Source organism: Henckelia pumila, chromosome 4, assembly GCF_033568475.1.
Source record: "Henckelia pumila isolate YLH828 chromosome 4, ASM3356847v2, whole genome shotgun sequence".
Taxonomy (NCBI): Eukaryota; Viridiplantae; Streptophyta; class Magnoliopsida; order Lamiales; family Gesneriaceae; genus Henckelia; species Henckelia pumila.
Genome location: NC_133123.1, coordinates 231865943 through 231884152, shown reverse-complemented (window position 1 = coordinate 231884152; position 18210 = coordinate 231865943). Strand labels below are relative to the sequence as shown.

At 39.2% G+C, this 18210-nt stretch overlaps 1 protein-coding gene across 1 annotated transcript; it reads right to left on the bottom strand.

The window, feature by feature from the left end:
- Window positions 1–380: 380 nt before the first annotated feature.
- On the bottom strand, window positions 381–752 carry LOC140862898 (uncharacterized). The gene is made up of 2 exons (XM_073265930.1): window positions 602–752; window positions 381–556 (listed from the first exon to the last, which is right to left on the bottom strand). The coding sequence occupies exons 1-2, from the start codon at window positions 750–752 to the stop codon at window positions 381–383; spliced, it is 327 nt and encodes a 108-aa protein (XP_073122031.1).
- Window positions 753–18210: the final 17458 nt, after the last annotated feature.

Genomic DNA, 18210 nt, shown 5'->3' with positions numbered 1-18210 from the left:
CCCTGTTATTTTTTCTTCGTAAATCGACGCGCGGGCGCGCCACAATGACAGGCGCCCGCGCATAGCACTCTGTAAAATTTCACTTGTTTTCATAATTTTCAGGCGCGGGCGCGCCAAAAGTGAGGCGGGCGCGCATAACTATCTAGACAAAGACTCCGCATATTGAATTGTTCACGCGCGGGCGCGCCAAAAGTGAGGTGGGCGCGCATAACCTTCTGAAAATGGTTCCTGAGAAGAATTAAAAGGAAGAAAAATAAATAAAAACCGAGAAAATGACAAAATTCAATGCAAAAACCGAAAAGGAAAAAAATTAAAACAAAAAGAACAAATGGGTTGCCTCCCATTTAGCGCTTGTTTTATAGTCCTCAGCCGGACTTTCATCAGTTTTCTGTGAGGAGAGTACTCTCAGTACTTCGTACATCAGTACCATAATAATGTTTCACCCTTTGTCCGTTCACTTTGAATAATCTTCCATCTGTACATCGCAGCTCAATCACACCGTGCGGATATACCTTCTCCACCATAAATGGTCCAGGCCATCTGGACTTCAATTTTCCTGGAAACAATTTTAGACGGAAGTTAAATAACAATACTTTCTGACCTGGTTCGAATTCGCGAGGTACAATGTTTTTGTCATGCCACTTCTTCGTTTGCTCCTTGTAGATTTTGGCATTCTCATAAGCATCATTTCTAAACTCGTCCAATTCTGTCAACTGTAATTTACGTAACTCCCCCGATGCTTTGATATCCATATTCAACTTCTTGACCGCCCAAAATGCTTTATGCTCTAACTCCAAAGGCAAATGACATGCCTTACCAAACACCAACCTATATGGTGACATCCCAATCGTTGTTTTAAATGCAGTGCGATATGCCCATAATGCGTCATCCAGCTTGATTGCCCAATCTTTTTTATTCGTCTTCACCGTCTTCTCCAATACTTGCTTGATTTCTCGGTTAGAAATTTCCGCTTGACCATTGGTTTGCGGATGATATGCACACGCCACCTTATGCCTAACATCATACTTAGTGAGCAAGGTATTAAAAATTTTATTACAAAAGTGTGTACCTTCGTCACTGATTATTGCTCGTGGTGTTCCAAACCGTGTAAAAATGCTCTTCTGCAGAAATTTGACTACAACACGAGCATCATTAGTAGAGGTGGCAATTGCTTCCACCCATTTCGACACATAATCTACTGCCAATAGAATATAAGTGTATCCAAAAGAAGGGGGAAAAGGACCCATAAAATCAATACCCCACACATCAAATAATTCCACTTCTAAAATGTTTGTGAGGGGTAATTCATGCCTTCTAGAAATATTTCCCGTTCTCTGGAACTTATCACATGATTTCCCCTCTCCCGAGTGCCGGATTCTGAATAAATATAACAAATCAATTTATGGCCAGTAAATTGAAAAGGCTTTCAAAACTAGAAAACTCAATTCATTAAAATCAACAATTCATAAATATGTCTTGACCAGGCTACATCGACCTCTAGACTTAAAGAGTTTAGTTCATAATAAAATTCATAGCAACGTAAATCATGTTCAGAATTTCAAACATAATTCAACTCAAAAGAAATAAATAAAATAAAGATACAAAGCCGTCATCTTTCTTCCGTGTCCGGTCGAAAAGTCTTCGTCTTTGTTTCAAACAACTTCAAATCTTGATCGAAACTTCCACGAATTTTCTCTCAATATTTTTTCTGTGTCTTTGGCGGCTCCCCTTTCCATTAGGTCTGAAAAACCCTTAAATACTCCCCTAAGATTCGTCCAAACACATTCCAAAAGTATCCCAAAAATTTCCAAAATTAAACACAACATTCGTCACACAGACAACGACGTGCGGGCGCGCCACACCAGGCGCGGGCGCGCATGGAACACTGTCTCAATAACTTCACTCATCGACTTCACGCGTGGGCGCGTGTGAATCATGCGCGGGCGCGCATGATACTCTGTAAAAATTCCACAACCCTGTTCAATTGACGCGCGGGCGCGCCACACCAGGCACGAGCGCGTATGACCTTCTGCCCTGTCTTCATCTACTCTTCAAAATATGAACCATCTTCGCTTGCTTCGCTATGTTCTTGACTCTTTTGGTTCCATTCATCATTACTTCATTGTTTCCTGTCATCAAACAAAAACAACAACTTCTTCCACATAATTCCGCTCGAAACCCAGCAATTATCCAATAATATCAACACAATTTAAGTGCACAAAATGCACTTATCAGATCTTACCCCGGAAGCTCGAGCCAATACTGTATCATGCAGTTGTGCCTTGCCCTTAAAGACCAGCTGGTTTCTATCCATCCATATACTCCAACACAACACTACCAAATGAGCTATATCATTACTAGACCCCTGTGTCGTGATAAAACAGAATAAATCGCAAACGGAACCATCCTTAAATCCTTGAAGAATAGGCCATAATTCTGACTTCTTCCATATTTTTCGGACGTTAGAACAGTACCAAAAAGTATGTGCAATGTCCTTAGGATAAGCATTACACCTCGAACATAGATGATGGACTTTCAATCCTCGAGCAACTAGATTGGTGCGAACGGGAAGTACATTGAATAATACCCGCCAGAGATGTATCTTGATCTTACTAGGGAGGCTTAACTTCCATAACTTCTGGAGGCCAGGACTAAGCCCACAAGAAAGCCCACTGCTATCAGATTCAACATTTTCATTTTCTAAATAATAACCAGACCTGACCGTGTACTCTCCTTTTGGACTATAGTGCCACACAAGTGTATCATTACCCTCTCCAAATCCAATCGGAATACGAGCTAGTTCATCTTTGTCCACATCCCACAACAATTGGTTTACAAAAGGCCAATTCCATTTCCCGGAAGGTGTTAGTAGCTTGCACACCTTCAGATTAGCATGAAAAGGATTTGGCACCGTAATTGGCTTAAAGTGCTTGGGACGAAGCAATCAAGGATCCCTGAAAACAAATACGTTAGAACCTGTATTTATTCTCCAACGTAATCCTTTGATCAATAAGTATCTTCCCCATAAAACACTACGCCACACAAAAGATGAATTATTTCCAGATTTTTCCTCTAAGATTGTGGAAGAGGGGAAATACTTAGCCTTATAGATTCGGGCCGCCAATGATTCAGGATTTATGAGAATACGCCACACTTGCTTAGCCAGTAATGATTGATTGAATGTGATCAAGTCCCTGAATCCCATTCCTCCTTGATTTTTTGGCCGACATAAAAGACTCCATTTTTTCCAATGAATTTTTTTCTCATTCGCAATAGCACCCCACCAGAAATTTACTATCATAGAAGTAAGTGTTTGGCAAAAACCAGTGGGCAATCGGAATAAGCTCATCGTATAACTAGGAATCGCTTGAGCAACAGCTTTGATTAAAACTTCACGTCCTCCTATCGAGAACAATTTTCGTTTCCATCCCTGTAATTTCCTCCAGACTGCTTCCTTCACATTTTCAAAAAATTTTCTTTTATTTCGACCATTAAAAGCCGGGAGTCCCAGATAAGCTTCACAAGACACATTCCGATGCATACCCAATATAGAAAAGACCATCTCTTTCATATCCTGCGAGCAATTGGGGCTAAAAGTGATACTTGACTTGTGCAAATTAATTCTTTGCCCCGAGGCTGACTCATATGTTTGGATAACATTCCTAATGTTTTCACATGTAGCTCGATCCGTATTCCCAAATAAAAGAGTATCATCTGCGAAGTGAGTTATAGATGGCGCATTTCGATGACATCTAATACCTCTCAAACCTCCTCGTGTTTCACACCCTGATATGAGTGAGGATAATCCTTGGGTGCAGATCAGGAACAAATAAGGAGATAGCGGGCACCCCTGCCTTAAACCCCGAGATGGTGAAAAAATTCTGGATGGACGACCATTTATATGAATTGAAAACCGTACAGTACTTACATAGTCCATGACACGGTCAATCCATTGAGTTGAAAAACCCAAACATTCCATAACAGCCTTTAAAAAACCCCATTCCACCCGATCAAAGGCTTTGTTCATATCAAGCTTAAGTGCCATAAGACCCTGTCGACCACTGGACTTTTTGAGTAAAGTGTGCAAGCACTCAAAAGCAACCATAAGACCCTGTCGACCACTGGACTTTTTGATAATAGAGTTTTTTAAAATTTCTCTCTCTATGAGAGTTTGTTTGTCTCTCTAGAATTTTCTATGAGAGTTTGGTCCTCTGATAGCTTGTCCGGTCTTTGCTTCAATAATTGAAGGTTTCGTGTTCAACTCTCTATCTGAGCTTGCGTACACATTGTCGCCGATGAGTACTGAGCAGCATTCCGATATGGTGCCGGTCGCACTGGCAGTTTTTATTTTGGTTAGTTTGGTGGTTGTTGCACTGCAAATCCACCGGAAACCATGAGTATCTTATGCTGGAATGCGCGAGGATTGGGGGATCCCCGAGCATTCAATCGCTTCCGACTTGCTGTTCGGAAGCTTAACCCTCTTTTGGTTTTTGTTTTAGAAACTAAATTATGTAGTAGGCATATTTCGGGTATGAGTAACACTTTGGGGTTTTCTAATGTTTTTGGAGTGGATTGTATTGGATGTAGTGGTGGCTTGGCCTTATTTTGGAAATCGAAATAGACAGTGGAGATGAAAAGTTTTGGTCAGGGGCATATTGATTCCATTATTACTGATGATTTTGGTGTAAAGTGGAGGTTTACAGGTTTCTATGGCCATCATAACTGTGGATCTCGTCATTTATCTTGGGAACTGATTCGAAGGCTTAAGACAATGTATACACTACCATGGATTCTTAGAGGAGATTTTAACGAGATTATGCATGTTTCTGAAAAAGTAGGTGGCCTAGATCGATGCAACTCTTCTATGACAGCGTTCCGGAATGTTATTGATCATTGCAACCTAATGGAAATTCGCTTTGAGGGGCCTCGTTATACATGGACAAATAAACAGTCGCATCCTTCTAATATCCAAGAAAGACTGGATAGATTTTTCTGCACAAGGTCCTGGCTTAGTATGTTCTCTGAGGCTAATGTGGTGCACTTGGATTATTTTGGTTCGGACCACAGAATGATACATTTAATCCTCAATCCAAGCCCACCTCCTGCAACTTCAGATACTTATATTTTCAGATCATTCAAATTTGAGCCATTTTGGAGAAAGGATGCAAACTTTAAGCAAGTGTTAGCTAACTATTGGGACACTACTGGTTTATTTCCAAATCTTCAGCCAAAGGAATTTATGAGGAAATTGGCAGCGTGTGGGAATCATCTGTTAGACTGGAGTAAACACACTTTTGGTCATTTACCTCAAAAAATCAACTATCTTCAAGAGAAATTATCCGAATTCAATTCCATGACAGATAGTTGGAGAAGGCAAAATGAGATTGATAGTATGGAAAATCAACTAAATTATCTTCTAGATCTACAAGAATCATATTGGAAACAGCGGTCTAGGGCGGATTGTTTAGCTGAAGGCGACCGAAATACAAAATTCTTTCATCATAAGGCTTCGGTCCGAAATTATAATAATCGCATCGTTGGTGTCCAGTCACACACTCTTGAATGGATTACTGATCTTAATGCAGTGACAGCTCAATTTGTGCATTATTTCACGGATTTATTTACATCTTCCAGGGCCTCGCACATATCTATCTCAAATGCTCTAAATGGCTTGACCCCTAGGATCTCGGTCAATATGCAATCAACCTTAGATCTCCCTTATACATCAGACGAGGTTCAAAGGGCTTTATTTGGGATGGCTCCATGGAAAGCACCGGGTCCAGATGTCTTTCATGCGGGGTTTTTTCAGGAGAACTGAGATTTATTTGGTGAGCAAATCTCGACGCTTTGTCTGAATATTCTAAATGGAATTATATCTATTGGTGCCTTGAATACTACACGTATAACTCTCATTCCAAAAACTAAGAAGCCTCGATTGGTTACTGAATACCGGCCAATAAGTTTGTGCAGTGTTATAGGGTGTGTATTGTGTTGTGTATATATGTTTCTGGTTATAGTATATTTTATTATATTTTATTGATAAGTATTTTGATATCTTTGGTTTTACTCATGAATTTTATAGGATAACTACGTCATAAACCAAACATTTAATGTTGATTTTCAAAGTTTTAATGCGCCAAACATAGACCATACATAAAAACAAAGCATTTCGTTACACATGCAATGCGTATGCCACGGTTGCTAGTTTACATAACTAGTGAGCAAGCAAATATATATATTCTATTATTTGACATCCAATTTCTGGCAAATCCACAAATATTAGATATAAAAAACGAGCATTTGTTAAAATATGTTACTTGTGCAAACCCTCAAAAATTTCACCAAACAAAAAATGTTTGTTTGATACGTGAATACAGTGCAGAGAATATGTGCTTTAGAATTTACATGTTAAAATTGTTCCAAACTGGTAGAATGTGTTTAGAACCTTAAAATGGTGTAGGGGATTAAAAATAAAACGTGTAAAAACCCTCGTGAAAAATCCGAAGCCAGATACAAACAGATCTAGATATACCCTAAATATTTCACAAATCAAAATGAGATAGAAACGAGAGACTCAACAATATACTTGGGTGTTACTGTCGGCTCACAGGTGGAGAGATCAAAGATCACGACCGCAAGAAGCAAAAAATGTGATGGTGGTTCGTTTTAATTAGATGCTTGGGAAAAACAAAATGGGTAAAAGAAACATTGAAGTGGCTGATTGATCGACACTAGTACTGTACATATTTTTGTCCACATGCTTAGGGTAATCTCGGTATAAAATTTGCATATTTTTTCACTCATTTTTACAATCACACTAATCAAACACGACATAATTTATCTTATCTTATTATATTATAAATCCACATATTCTATCTTATTATCACTAATATACTACCTCTCTCTTTATAACATCACACGTATCAAGTTGTGTCATAGTTCAAATATGTATCATATACATATATGTATAATATCAGGGTCTCGGTTATTTTGCGTATATTCAATACCAGTTCTATTGTTACGTAAACTGATGTTGAAAAATGTACGTGGTGCAATTAAGTATAATTTACGGTACTGATAGTTTTAAAATATGGTATCATGTGTGTGTGCTAATCATGGTCTTGGTTTTGTATAGAAGCGTATGAGAAAATATATTCTGTTATATTTCACAAATGAATGATACACTATATATTTATGGGAAAATAAGTTTTTTGGTCCAGTTACTTTACCCCCTTTGGTTTTTGGTCCATTAAATTTTTCGACGTGGGTTTTGGTACACTAACTTTTCATTTTAAGTGTTTTTGGTCCACGTGCACACGTGTCAGATTCTGATTGGTCCACGTAATCATTTTGGACCAATAAAAAATTAACACATGTGCAGTTGGACCAAAAAACACTGGAAATGCAAAGTTAGTGTACCAAAACTCACATCGAAAAAGTTAATGGACTAAAACCAAAACATGGACAAGTTAATGGACCAAAAAACTTATTTTTCCTATATTTATACAACCTAAATAGATAATGATAAAATGAAATAAATATACAAAGATATGCACAAGATATATTCCAATAGGCCCCCTCAAGATGGTGGGTCTGCAGAGACACCAATCTTGGAACACAAGAGACAAAGACGAGGTCCAGGTAGCGACTTCGTCAAAGCATCAGCCAATTGATCAACAGAGGATACATGTGAAACTCGAATTTTGCGACTTTGAACAAACTCACGAACAAAGTAATAATCCAAAGCAATGTGCTTCATGCGAGAGTGAAAAACAGGATTGGCACAAAGATAAGTGGCTCCAACATTGTCGCAGTAGATGGAGACACGAGAGGAAATATTATTAGCAACACCAAGCTCTGTGAGAAGAGAACGAATCCATTGAATTTCAGCAGCGACGGATGCAATAACACGATATCCGACCTCAGTAGAAGAACGAGCAACAGAACCTTGCTTACGAGAGCTCCATGATACAGGATTAGGACCCATAAAGACAATATAGGCACCAGTAAAATTACGGTCATCAACATCACCAGCCGAGTCAGCATCACAGAAGGCATGTAAATAAGACGAAGTATGACGTTGAAGCTGCAGACTATATGAGCGAGTGCCATTAAGATAGCGCAAGAGGCGCTTGACAGCCCCCCAATGAAGAGAGGAAGGAGCATGCATGAAATGAGACAATTTATTAACAACAAAAGCAATATCAAGGTGAGTAAAGGATAAATACTGCAAACTTCCAATTGTCTGACGATATAAAGAAGCATCGGCAGGTGGCGAACCGTCCAAGAGCTGCAATGTGGCCGATGAGGCAAGTGGAGTGGAGACAGGTTTAGAGTCAGCCATGTTGGTCTTGGTGAGAATATCAAGAAGATACTTCCACTGAGACAGACAAAGGCCCCCTGAATAAGAAACAACCTCAACACCCAAAAAATAAGATAAGGAACCCAGATCTTTGATAGAGAAGCAAGCACCCAATTGGTCAATGAAGTCCTGAGGTGCATGAGTATCTTTTCTTGTAAGGATTAAATCATCCACATATATACAATCAGATACATAATGACATCACTAGAGAGATAAATAAATAAATACGTATCAGCGAGGGAGGCCGAGAAACCAACACTGAGTAAGATTCGATGGAGGGTCGTGTACCAAGCCCCGGGTGCCTGCTTAAGACCATAGATTGCTTTATTCAACTTGCAGACATGAGAATTAAAATTAGAGTTAGCAAATCCAGGTGGCTGAGCCATATAAACGCAGTCCTCCAGCTGACCCTGAAAAAAATATTATTCACATCCATCTGACGAAGAGACCAACCATTGGTGACAGCAAACGACAGAAGTATACAAACAGTGGTGGGTTTTGCCACAGGACTAAAGGTATCTGTATAATCAAGACTCGGGTGTTGATGAAACCCCTTGGCGACAGACGAGCCTTGTAGTGATCAACACAGCCATCAGGCTTCCGCTTGATCTGAAAGACCCACTTGCAGCCAACAACATTCTGAGACATAGTAGACAAAACAAGATCTCACGTACTATTACGAATGAGTGCATCAAACTCCTCAGACATGGCGGCACGCCATCGAGGATCCTTAAGTTCAAGAGTATGTGAGGTAGGTTCAGACGGAGAAGTGTCAGTGATAGCAATGAGACTGTAACGGGGATTGGGTCGATAAATATTATTTTTAGAGCGAGTGACCATGGGATGAGTGGAGTGAGTCGAGGCAAGGGGAGCGATGGGAGGGGGTCGGTAATGGGTATGAACGGGGTGGGGGTGGCTCTAGGGTGGTCAGGTTTGGGATGGGTGTTAGGGAGGTACGAGACAGGGTTCAGCCGAACAAACAGTTGACGGATCAGCAACACAAGGGTCCTCGACAGGGGAACCAGAGAGAGCATCGGAGCATAGTCAAGTACCATTACCACCACTAGAAAAGAGAAACGTAGACTCAACAAAAACAACATGACGAGAAATGAAAACTCGACCGGAGGAAGGCTCATGACAGAGATAGACACTCTGCGTAAGAGAGTAGCCAAGGAAGACACATGGGGAAGACTTCTGAGTGAGTTTATGCTGGGAGTAGGGACGGAGCCAAGGATAACAAAAACCAGCCAAAATACAAAGTTTTGAGAGATTTGGCGCCTTATGGAATAGGGACTCGAAGGAAGATTTAGATGAGAGATTGCGTTTGGGTAGGCGATTAATCAGATAAGTAGTGGTGGCAAATGCAAAGGGACAGAAGCGAGTGGGAACAGAGGCATGATGAAGGAGGGCGAGGCCGGTTTAAAAAATATGATGATGACTACGTTCAGAGTATCCATTGTGTTCAGGGGTGTGAGGTGGGGTGGTAAGGTGAGAAATTCCATGCAGACTGAGAAAACTTCTGAGAGCAAGAAATTCCCCACCATTGTCAGTATATAGGGTGAGAATAGGACAATTAAACCGTTTCTCAATAAGAAACTTAAAGCATTGGAACACAGATAAGACATCCGATTTACGTTTTAGTGGATAGAACCAGATATATTTGCTGTAGTGGTCAACGAATATAACATAGTATGTATAGCCATCACAGGAAATAACTGAATAAGTCCAGACATCAGAAAAAATTAAATCAAGGGGAAATTGTGAAGTGACGAGGAATGAAAAGAAAGTTTGTGACTTTTATTGCATAAACATGACTTACAATGAAAATTATGAATGGAAGAAGAACATGACAATGAATTCGACACAACTAAATGACGCAACACCCGAGTAGATGGATGACCCAAATGACTATGCCAGACAGGCAGAGACTCTACAGATGCAGATAGAGACAGTGGTGGGGTAGGAGAGGACGTAGACCATGAGTAGACACCACTCTTAAGTGGTCCCTTATGAAGAGTAGCCCCCGTGCGGCGATCCTTCACCTGAAAGTCATGAGAGGAGAAAACAACAATGACATCATTAGTTGTGCACAGTTGAGAGACAGATAACAGATTTTTATTAATTGAGGGAACACAGAGAGCACGTGGGAATAAGAGGTCAGAAGAACGGAACGGTGGTAAGAGACAACCTGTGTGAGTAATGGGAAGCCCAGTGTCATCACCAACAAAAATGTCATAAGAGCCAACATACGGAGCATGTAAGGATAAATTTGAAAGATCAGACGTCGCATGATGAGTGGATCCAGAGTCGAGTATCCAATCGAACAAAGCAGGAGACGCAACGGTGTAGGCAGCAGCCGACGGACCAGGGAATCCAGAGACATTGCGAGACTGACCAGCAGGAGGAGAAGTAGTAATAGTGAGCGCACACTGGAAATCAGGACAGCGCCGAGCAGAGTGTCCCTGGCGACTGCAAAGTTGGCAGCGTCCCAAATAAGGCGCGAGGGACGCGAGCCCGGGGCCTGAGGGGACGGCAGGTGCTGGGGGCGGGAAGTCCAGGCGTCACCGTGACGTGAAGGGGCTGACGAGTGACCCGTGGTAGAAGCAGGCTGGGGCCGACGGTTGTTGGGGGCCGAGCGGTGCACGATATGAGCAGTGCCCGGAAGAGCGATCCGAGATGTCGTTAGAGCAAGTAGATGAGCCTCATGGTTAAGAAGCTTTTCATGTAGTTCCTCAAAGGAGATGGCAGAGTCCCGGGCTTGAATTGCATGGTCCAGTTCCTTGTAGTCATCATCAAGGCCATGGAGAACCTTGATAGTGAGATCCTCAATGTCAAGAGAAGCGTTCATGAGGGCCAGTTCATGAGCCTTTGATTTGATAAAATGCATGAATTTAGTGATAGATTGTGAGCCTTTCACCGGATTGCGAAGCTGTGTTTTCAGTTGAGTGATGCGACCATATGATGGTTTGCCATAGGTGTTAGCAAGCATGGTCCATGCATCATAGGCAGTGCGTGCATTGCCAATAAATGGGATCAGAGATGGAGACAACGATCCAATAATGATATTAAGAATAAATTGGTCTTGTCGTATCCAGGCATGATAGGTAGGAGTGGCAACCTGAGCATTGGAAACTGTAATGATACGATCAGGACATGGGTGGGAGCCATCAATGAAATCGAGCAGATCATGACCAGTGAGGAGAGTCGTGAACTGGAGACGCCAGGAGAGGTAATTAGAAGACGTCAGCTGCAAGGGCGCATGATCGACAACATTGAAGGAGATGGGAGTGTTTGGGGCAGCAGCTGGATGGTGTTTGTAGCCATAGATGTGGCCGTCGGAAAAAAAAAATTGGTAAAGGTGGGGCGGCGGCGGCTAGGAGCTAGGGTTAGTGGAGTAAGAGGCTCTAGATACCATGTAGAAGCGTATGAGAAAATATATTCTGATATATTTCACAAATGAATGATACAATGTATATTTATACAACCTAAAGAGATAATGATAAAAGGAAACAAATATACAAAGATATGCACAAGATATATTCCAATAGTTTGTTTACGTATGTTCGGTAGCAACTGTATTGTTACGTAGTATTAATATGAAAAACTATGATACAATTAAAAATATTTGCAGTATTAATACAATTAAAATATGACATCGTATACATATATGTGTATCATCATGATCTTTATTTTTTCACGTATGTTCAATACAAGTTGAATTATTGAATAGTACTAATGTAGCGACATGTGGTACAATTAAGACTAGTTGTAGTTCTAATGTCTTGCCCATTGTAGAATTTACACCCTACAAAATCTCCAAAAAATATAGTAAAAAGTGTACGGGGACTGATCTAGGTTTTTCCATCGGAAGTTTGCGTCGCCGATTTAGAAGACAAAACCCATGTTTGTAAAGGAGAAATGGATCGCCGCTTTATAAAGATTAAGCCCTTGGTTGGAAAGGAGAGATATCTCCAAAATCTCTTAATGATCTCATCAGTGAGGACAGTTGATAAGTGCATTTTGTATGCATTATTTCATGTTATTTTTATGTCTATTTTGTGTGCATTCATATTATTTTTATGTGTTTTTATGTGTTTTAGTGCATGTGTGTGTATTTCACTCCTTGGGTTAATTTTGTAGGAAAATATATTGTTGAAGAGTGAATTGCGGACCAGCTTTGTTCAAAAACTCAAATTTAATTTTAGAGAGCTCCAAATCCGATCTCCACCGGTCAGATTAAATTTCACGATGTTTTGAAGCTGCTGTCCAAATTTCAGCTCAATCAGACGGCTAGATCTTGAGATATGAATTTTTGAAAATCGTCGCTCGGTGCAGAAAACTTGTACTGCGCGCGCGCGAGAATCAAGCTCCCGCGCGCGCGAGTTTCGTGATCAGATCTCTGTTTTTAACTGCTGCGCGCGCGCGAGGCCTATGCCGCGCGCGCGCGCGTGTTCGGGGGTCATATGTATTCCGAAAAATCCTTATTTTGAGAGGAAATTAACTGGTAGGCGTTCCGGACCATATATATAGAAGATATAACATATTTTTGAGGGTTTCGGAAGCTCCAGAGCGCAGACAACGCAAGAGGAGGCGGCTACAAGGCTTGGGAGAGAAGATTTTTTCTTTCTTTTCTTCTTTTTATTTTTATTTTTGAATTATTGTTTTTAATTATTGAGTAGTTTATTTTCAACCAAGACGGCGTGATTGGGCCGAACAAATTCATGTAGAAAACTTGGATGTTTGTTTGGGATTTTTTAGAGTTGATTTTATTTTATTGATTGTCAGATTTATATTTGTCTTGTGAATAGTCTGATCAACTGTTTGCTTGCATGTTAATCAATTCCAAATCGACAGAGGAGGTTTTGATTTTGATCACTCTGATAATTAACATATTGTAAAACCGACTAGAAATAGAATTCGGTTTCAGTGTGCGGTTTAGGTGTAAACTGAATTTTCACAAATATTTAATGCATTCAAATTTGATTAGAATTACGAAAGATTAGTTCATCAATATTTGAATAGGTTTGATTGTTCTAGAAATAGACCTTTGAACAAATTAGGAGAATTCCCGTGAATTAAGATTAAATCTGAGTCCTGAATCGACTACATGTTACAAAATTTGTTCGGTACCTACGTGTGTCTTGGTTGTCTTTGTCTTAATTATTTTTATCTTCAGTTATTTTTATTCTTATTTCTTAATCAGTTTTTATTTTATATTCTTATTTTATTTAATTCAAAATCCTTCTATTATTTTGTCTAGATTAAGTAAAATAATTAATTCTTGAGAATTGACTGCAGTCCCTGTGGGATCGATACTTAGACTCTCAGTCCACTTTACTATTACTTGACCTGGTGCGCTTGCCAGTAGATTTTTATCAAACCGATTTAGCCGGTCAAGTTTTTGGCGCCGTTGCCGGGGACTGTTTAGTTGATATTAGGATAGATTATTTGCTTGAGGCTAGACATTTTTTTTTATTTCTATCTTTTCGTTCTTTTCGTTTTTTTTTTTATTTTAATTTTGATTTTTTTTTTCTTTTGCTTGTGAGGTACTTGGAGATGGATCATCATCAGGTGTTCACAAGATTTGGCCAACAATACTTGGAGCCATTCTATGTTGTTTGAGGGAGATTCAATGATTTGGCGAACAGATTTCGATGCCATAAATTTTCGAGCTACACCCTCACTCAATTTTTTTATGGTGGTTTGGATGAGATTACAAGAAGTTGGGTGGATTATGGAGCGTTGGCCACTGGCAGTCAATTGTTTAGAAGAGATGAAGACAGTGCGATGCACTTGTTAAATGATATGGCAGATTTTGACTACCATTGGCATTGTGATCCTTCACTGCAGGGTTGGAGTCACCAATATCCTCCAGATATCAACTCTAAAAATTCTGCGAACCAGCCACCGGAGCATCAAGAAGAGTGCATAGGGCGTTCCGAAGATTATGTGGCTCAGTTGGAAAATCTTGTGCGACAGCAGACAGAGTCAAATCAATTTTTAGAAAGCCGCATAAGTCTTTTGGATAAACAGATTGCGCTTATTAGAGAACCAATTTTGGATATCTGCCAATTGAGTGAAGTAACTGAGCCAGAGCATGAAGAAATCATTTTTGAGGAATCTTCTTGTGAAGAAGAGCCAAACGTAATAGTGGAGGAGGAAGAACTATACAAGGAGAGAGATTTTACCTCGTCAGTGGTTGTTTTATGTACACCGTTAGAAGATACTTTTTTGCCATTGATGTCACCTCCACAGTATTACATCCTCTTTGAGCTTCAGCCTAGAATCAGAGTCTCTTTCCAAAGGAAAAATTTCATGCCGAGTACTGTTGGACCGACAAGCTTAAACTGCAAATATCACGCCAAGCTTGAGGGCGAAGAAATTCAAAACCCATACGTAGAATCGTATGATTCTTACTATGGGCGGCAGCCGCTCTTTGATGGTGGCTTCTGCATAGTCGGGCTATAGACTATAATTTTAGCGCTGACTGGGAGGCAACCCAGTGTTTTTGCTTTTGTTTTTATTTTGTTTTTTTTATATTTTGTTTTTATTTGATTTTGTTTTCTTTCCCATGCCAGTTGGTCATGCCTGCCGATATATCTAGACTGATGCTACTGTCCCAGCTGATGCCGTCAAGAAGGAAGAGAATGAAACAAAAACCAGGGGAGTGTTATTTTTGTTTTCATTGTGTTTTTGTTCGTTTTGAATTCTGTTCATTGTCTGAAGCATTGAGGGCAATGCTTTGGATAAGTATGGGGGGGTAGACTAGTTTGTTTCATTATGTTTTGTGTTTGTGTTGCATAAAGTTCGTTTCATGTCTGTTTGCATATAGTGTGTTTTTGTTGTTGTTTGTGTTGTCCTGCATGGGTAGGATGAGTCATGATAGCCAATGATGATGAAGTTTATTTGAAAAAATTGATTTTTGAAATTTTTTATGCTCTTGACTGGACATGAGAAACTGTAGGTTGAACCGTGAATATTTTTAAGCACTAATGTTAGACCAGTGAATTGTAGCGAAAGATTTGATGAAGTTTCTATCTGTTTGACCATTGCACGGCAATAGGTGGTTTGTGGATCTTGATTGTGTTCTATGAATTTTGATGAGGCTCTAGTTTACACTTATGATCTTGGGCGCACCTAGAGAAAAAAAGAGTTTTATACAATTCCATCCGGGCCTTGAAAGGATTAAAATCCTATAATAAAAATTAAATTTAAGGCTAAGTATGCGGATTAAATGGGATTGATGCTCCATCCGGGCTATAGATGAGGGGATTAGAAAGAAAAAATAGAATGATTTTTCATATCCTATCCAGTTGTAGCTAAGTCAGCGGGTAATTATTGGGGCTAATGCAATACCGGGTGCAAAATCCGGAGGTGTGTAATTCATTATCTCAAGGGAGGTGGGTTTAGTCTAGAGGTCGTTGAAAGGAATGAGCACTTGAAGAGTGAAACTTGCACTAATTTGTCATAGGTCGCTAAGCAGTTTTGAGATGAATTCGGTCTAAGTTGTATGAAACTGGAATACATTTCACACACACACGTTCACGTTAAACCGAAGGTGTATTATGAAAAGTTGAGAGCATGTCTGTGTTTTTTGTTTTGTGATTAAACTTCTCAGAGGCTTTGCACATTTATGAATCGTCCTTACTTATGTTTTTGTTTGCATTCTGTTTTTGCATGTCTTGCTCGAGGGCGAGCAAGAGTAAAGTATGGGGGTGTTGATAAGTGCATTTTGTATGCATTATTTCATGTTATTTTTATGTCTATTTTGTGTGCATTCATATTATTTTTATGTGTTTTTATGTGTTTTAGTGCATGTGTGTGTATTTCACTCCTTGGGTTAATTTTGTAAGAAAATATATTGTTGAAGAGTGAATTGCGGACCAGCTTTGTTCAAAAAATCAAATTTAATTTTAGAGAGCTCCAAATCCGATCTCCACCAGTCAGATTAAAGTTAACGATGTTTTGAAGCTGCTGTCCAAATTTCAGCTCAATCGGACGGCTAGATCTTGAGATATGAATTTTTGAAAATCGTCGCTCGGTGCAGAAAACTTGTACTGCGCGCGCGCGAGGCCTATGCCGCGCGCGCGCGCGTGTTCGGGGGTCATATGTATTCCGAAAAATCCTTATTTTGAGAGGAAATTAACTGGTAGGCGTTCCGGACCATATATATAGAAGATATAACATATTTTTGAGGGTTTCGGAAGCTCCAGAGCGCAGACAACGCAAGAGGAGGCGGCTACAAGGCTTGGGAGAGAAGATTTTTTCTTTCTTTTCTTCTTTTTATTTTTATTTTTGAATTATTGTTTTTAATTATTGAGTAGTTTATTTTCAACCAAGACGGCGTGATTGGGCCGAACAAATTCATGTAGAAAACTTGGATGTTTGTTTGGGATTTTTTAGAGTTGATTTTATTTTATTGATTGTCAGATTTATATTTGTCTTGTGAATAGTCTGATCAACTGTTTGCTTGCATGTTAATCAATTCCAAATCGACAGAGGAGGTTTTGATTTTGATCACTCTGATAATTAACATATTGTAAAACCGACTAGAAATAGAATTCGGTTTCAGTGTGCGGTTTAGGTGTAAACTGAATTTTCACAAATATTTAATGCATTCAAATTTGATTAGAATTACGAAAGATTAGTTCATCAATATTTGAATAGGTTTGATTGTTCTAGAAATAGACCTTTGAACAAATTAGGAGAATTCCCGTGAATTAAGATTAAATCTGAGTCCTGAATCGACTACATGTTACAAAATTTGTTCGGTACCTACGTGTGTCTTGGTTGTCTTTGTCTTAATTATTTTTATCTTCAGTTATTTTTATTCTTATTTCTTAATCAGTTTTTATTTTATATTCTTATTTTATTTAATTCAAAATCCTTCTATTATTTTGTCTAGATTAAGTAAAATAATTAATTCTTGAGAATTGACTGCAGTCCCTGTGGGATCGATACTTAGACTCTCAGTCCACTTTACTATTACTTGACCTGGTGCGCTTGCCAGTAGATTTTTATCAAACCGATTTAGCCGGTCAACAGTACACCGCCGCAAAAGTGAAGAGCCGGCCGAAAGAATCGATGGAGGGAGAAGAAGAATTTTGATGGTAAAAGTGGAGAGAAAAACTGGAAGAATTCTTTCTTAAAAGTTCAAAAATACCGTAACAATGACTACTAAAAATCATCTATTTTTCTCATGGCTATTGATACCAATTCAATTCGTGGTTTCTTTCTTGAGGAATTTGATAAGGAGGACTTGACGTGCGTGTTTACGATTTTAAATAAGTAGATTTTTTTGAGAAGGTTTCACAAATTTATACACGTGATACAGGTCAATCTAACTTATATCTACAATAAAAAATACTTTGACATAAAAATTTATATTGTTCATGTGTTAGGTCGAAAAGAATACCCGTCTCACTAAAATGATTCGCGAGACCGTCTCAAACGAGTTTTTGTATTTTTTAAACTTTTTTTTTAAGTTAATAGATTTTGTAGATTCTAATGTTGAAATGCAATGGGGTACATTAAAAATCAAATTCAAAAATTGGATGGAAGGACAAAAATTATATATAAAAAAGTTTGTTGTTACCCATGATGGAGAACCCGAATAAATCTAGCTGCATCAATACTACACACACAATATTATCTTGCAAATTTTAGAAATGGTGGGAGATGTTAAAATATTATAACCAATTTTACCACAAAAACCATGAGCTGAATTTACTAACAAATAGTTTAAGGGCACAAGTGGGAATATATATTTTGTCACACCAAAACAGTTTGCATATTGATGTAAATAGGGGTGGCATACCGTATCGTACCGAAAATCGTATATCGTATAC

Bases quoted from the DNA above. Each gene is read 5' to 3' on its own strand.
- LOC140862898 (XM_073265930.1), bottom strand. From the start codon at position 752: ATGGATATCAAAGCATCGGGGGAGTTACGTAAATTACAGTTGACAGAA. The intron at 557-601 runs GTCAGAAAGTAT...AATTGTTTCCAG, and splicing joins ACCTCGCGAATTCGAACCAG to GAAAATTGAAGTCCAGATGG.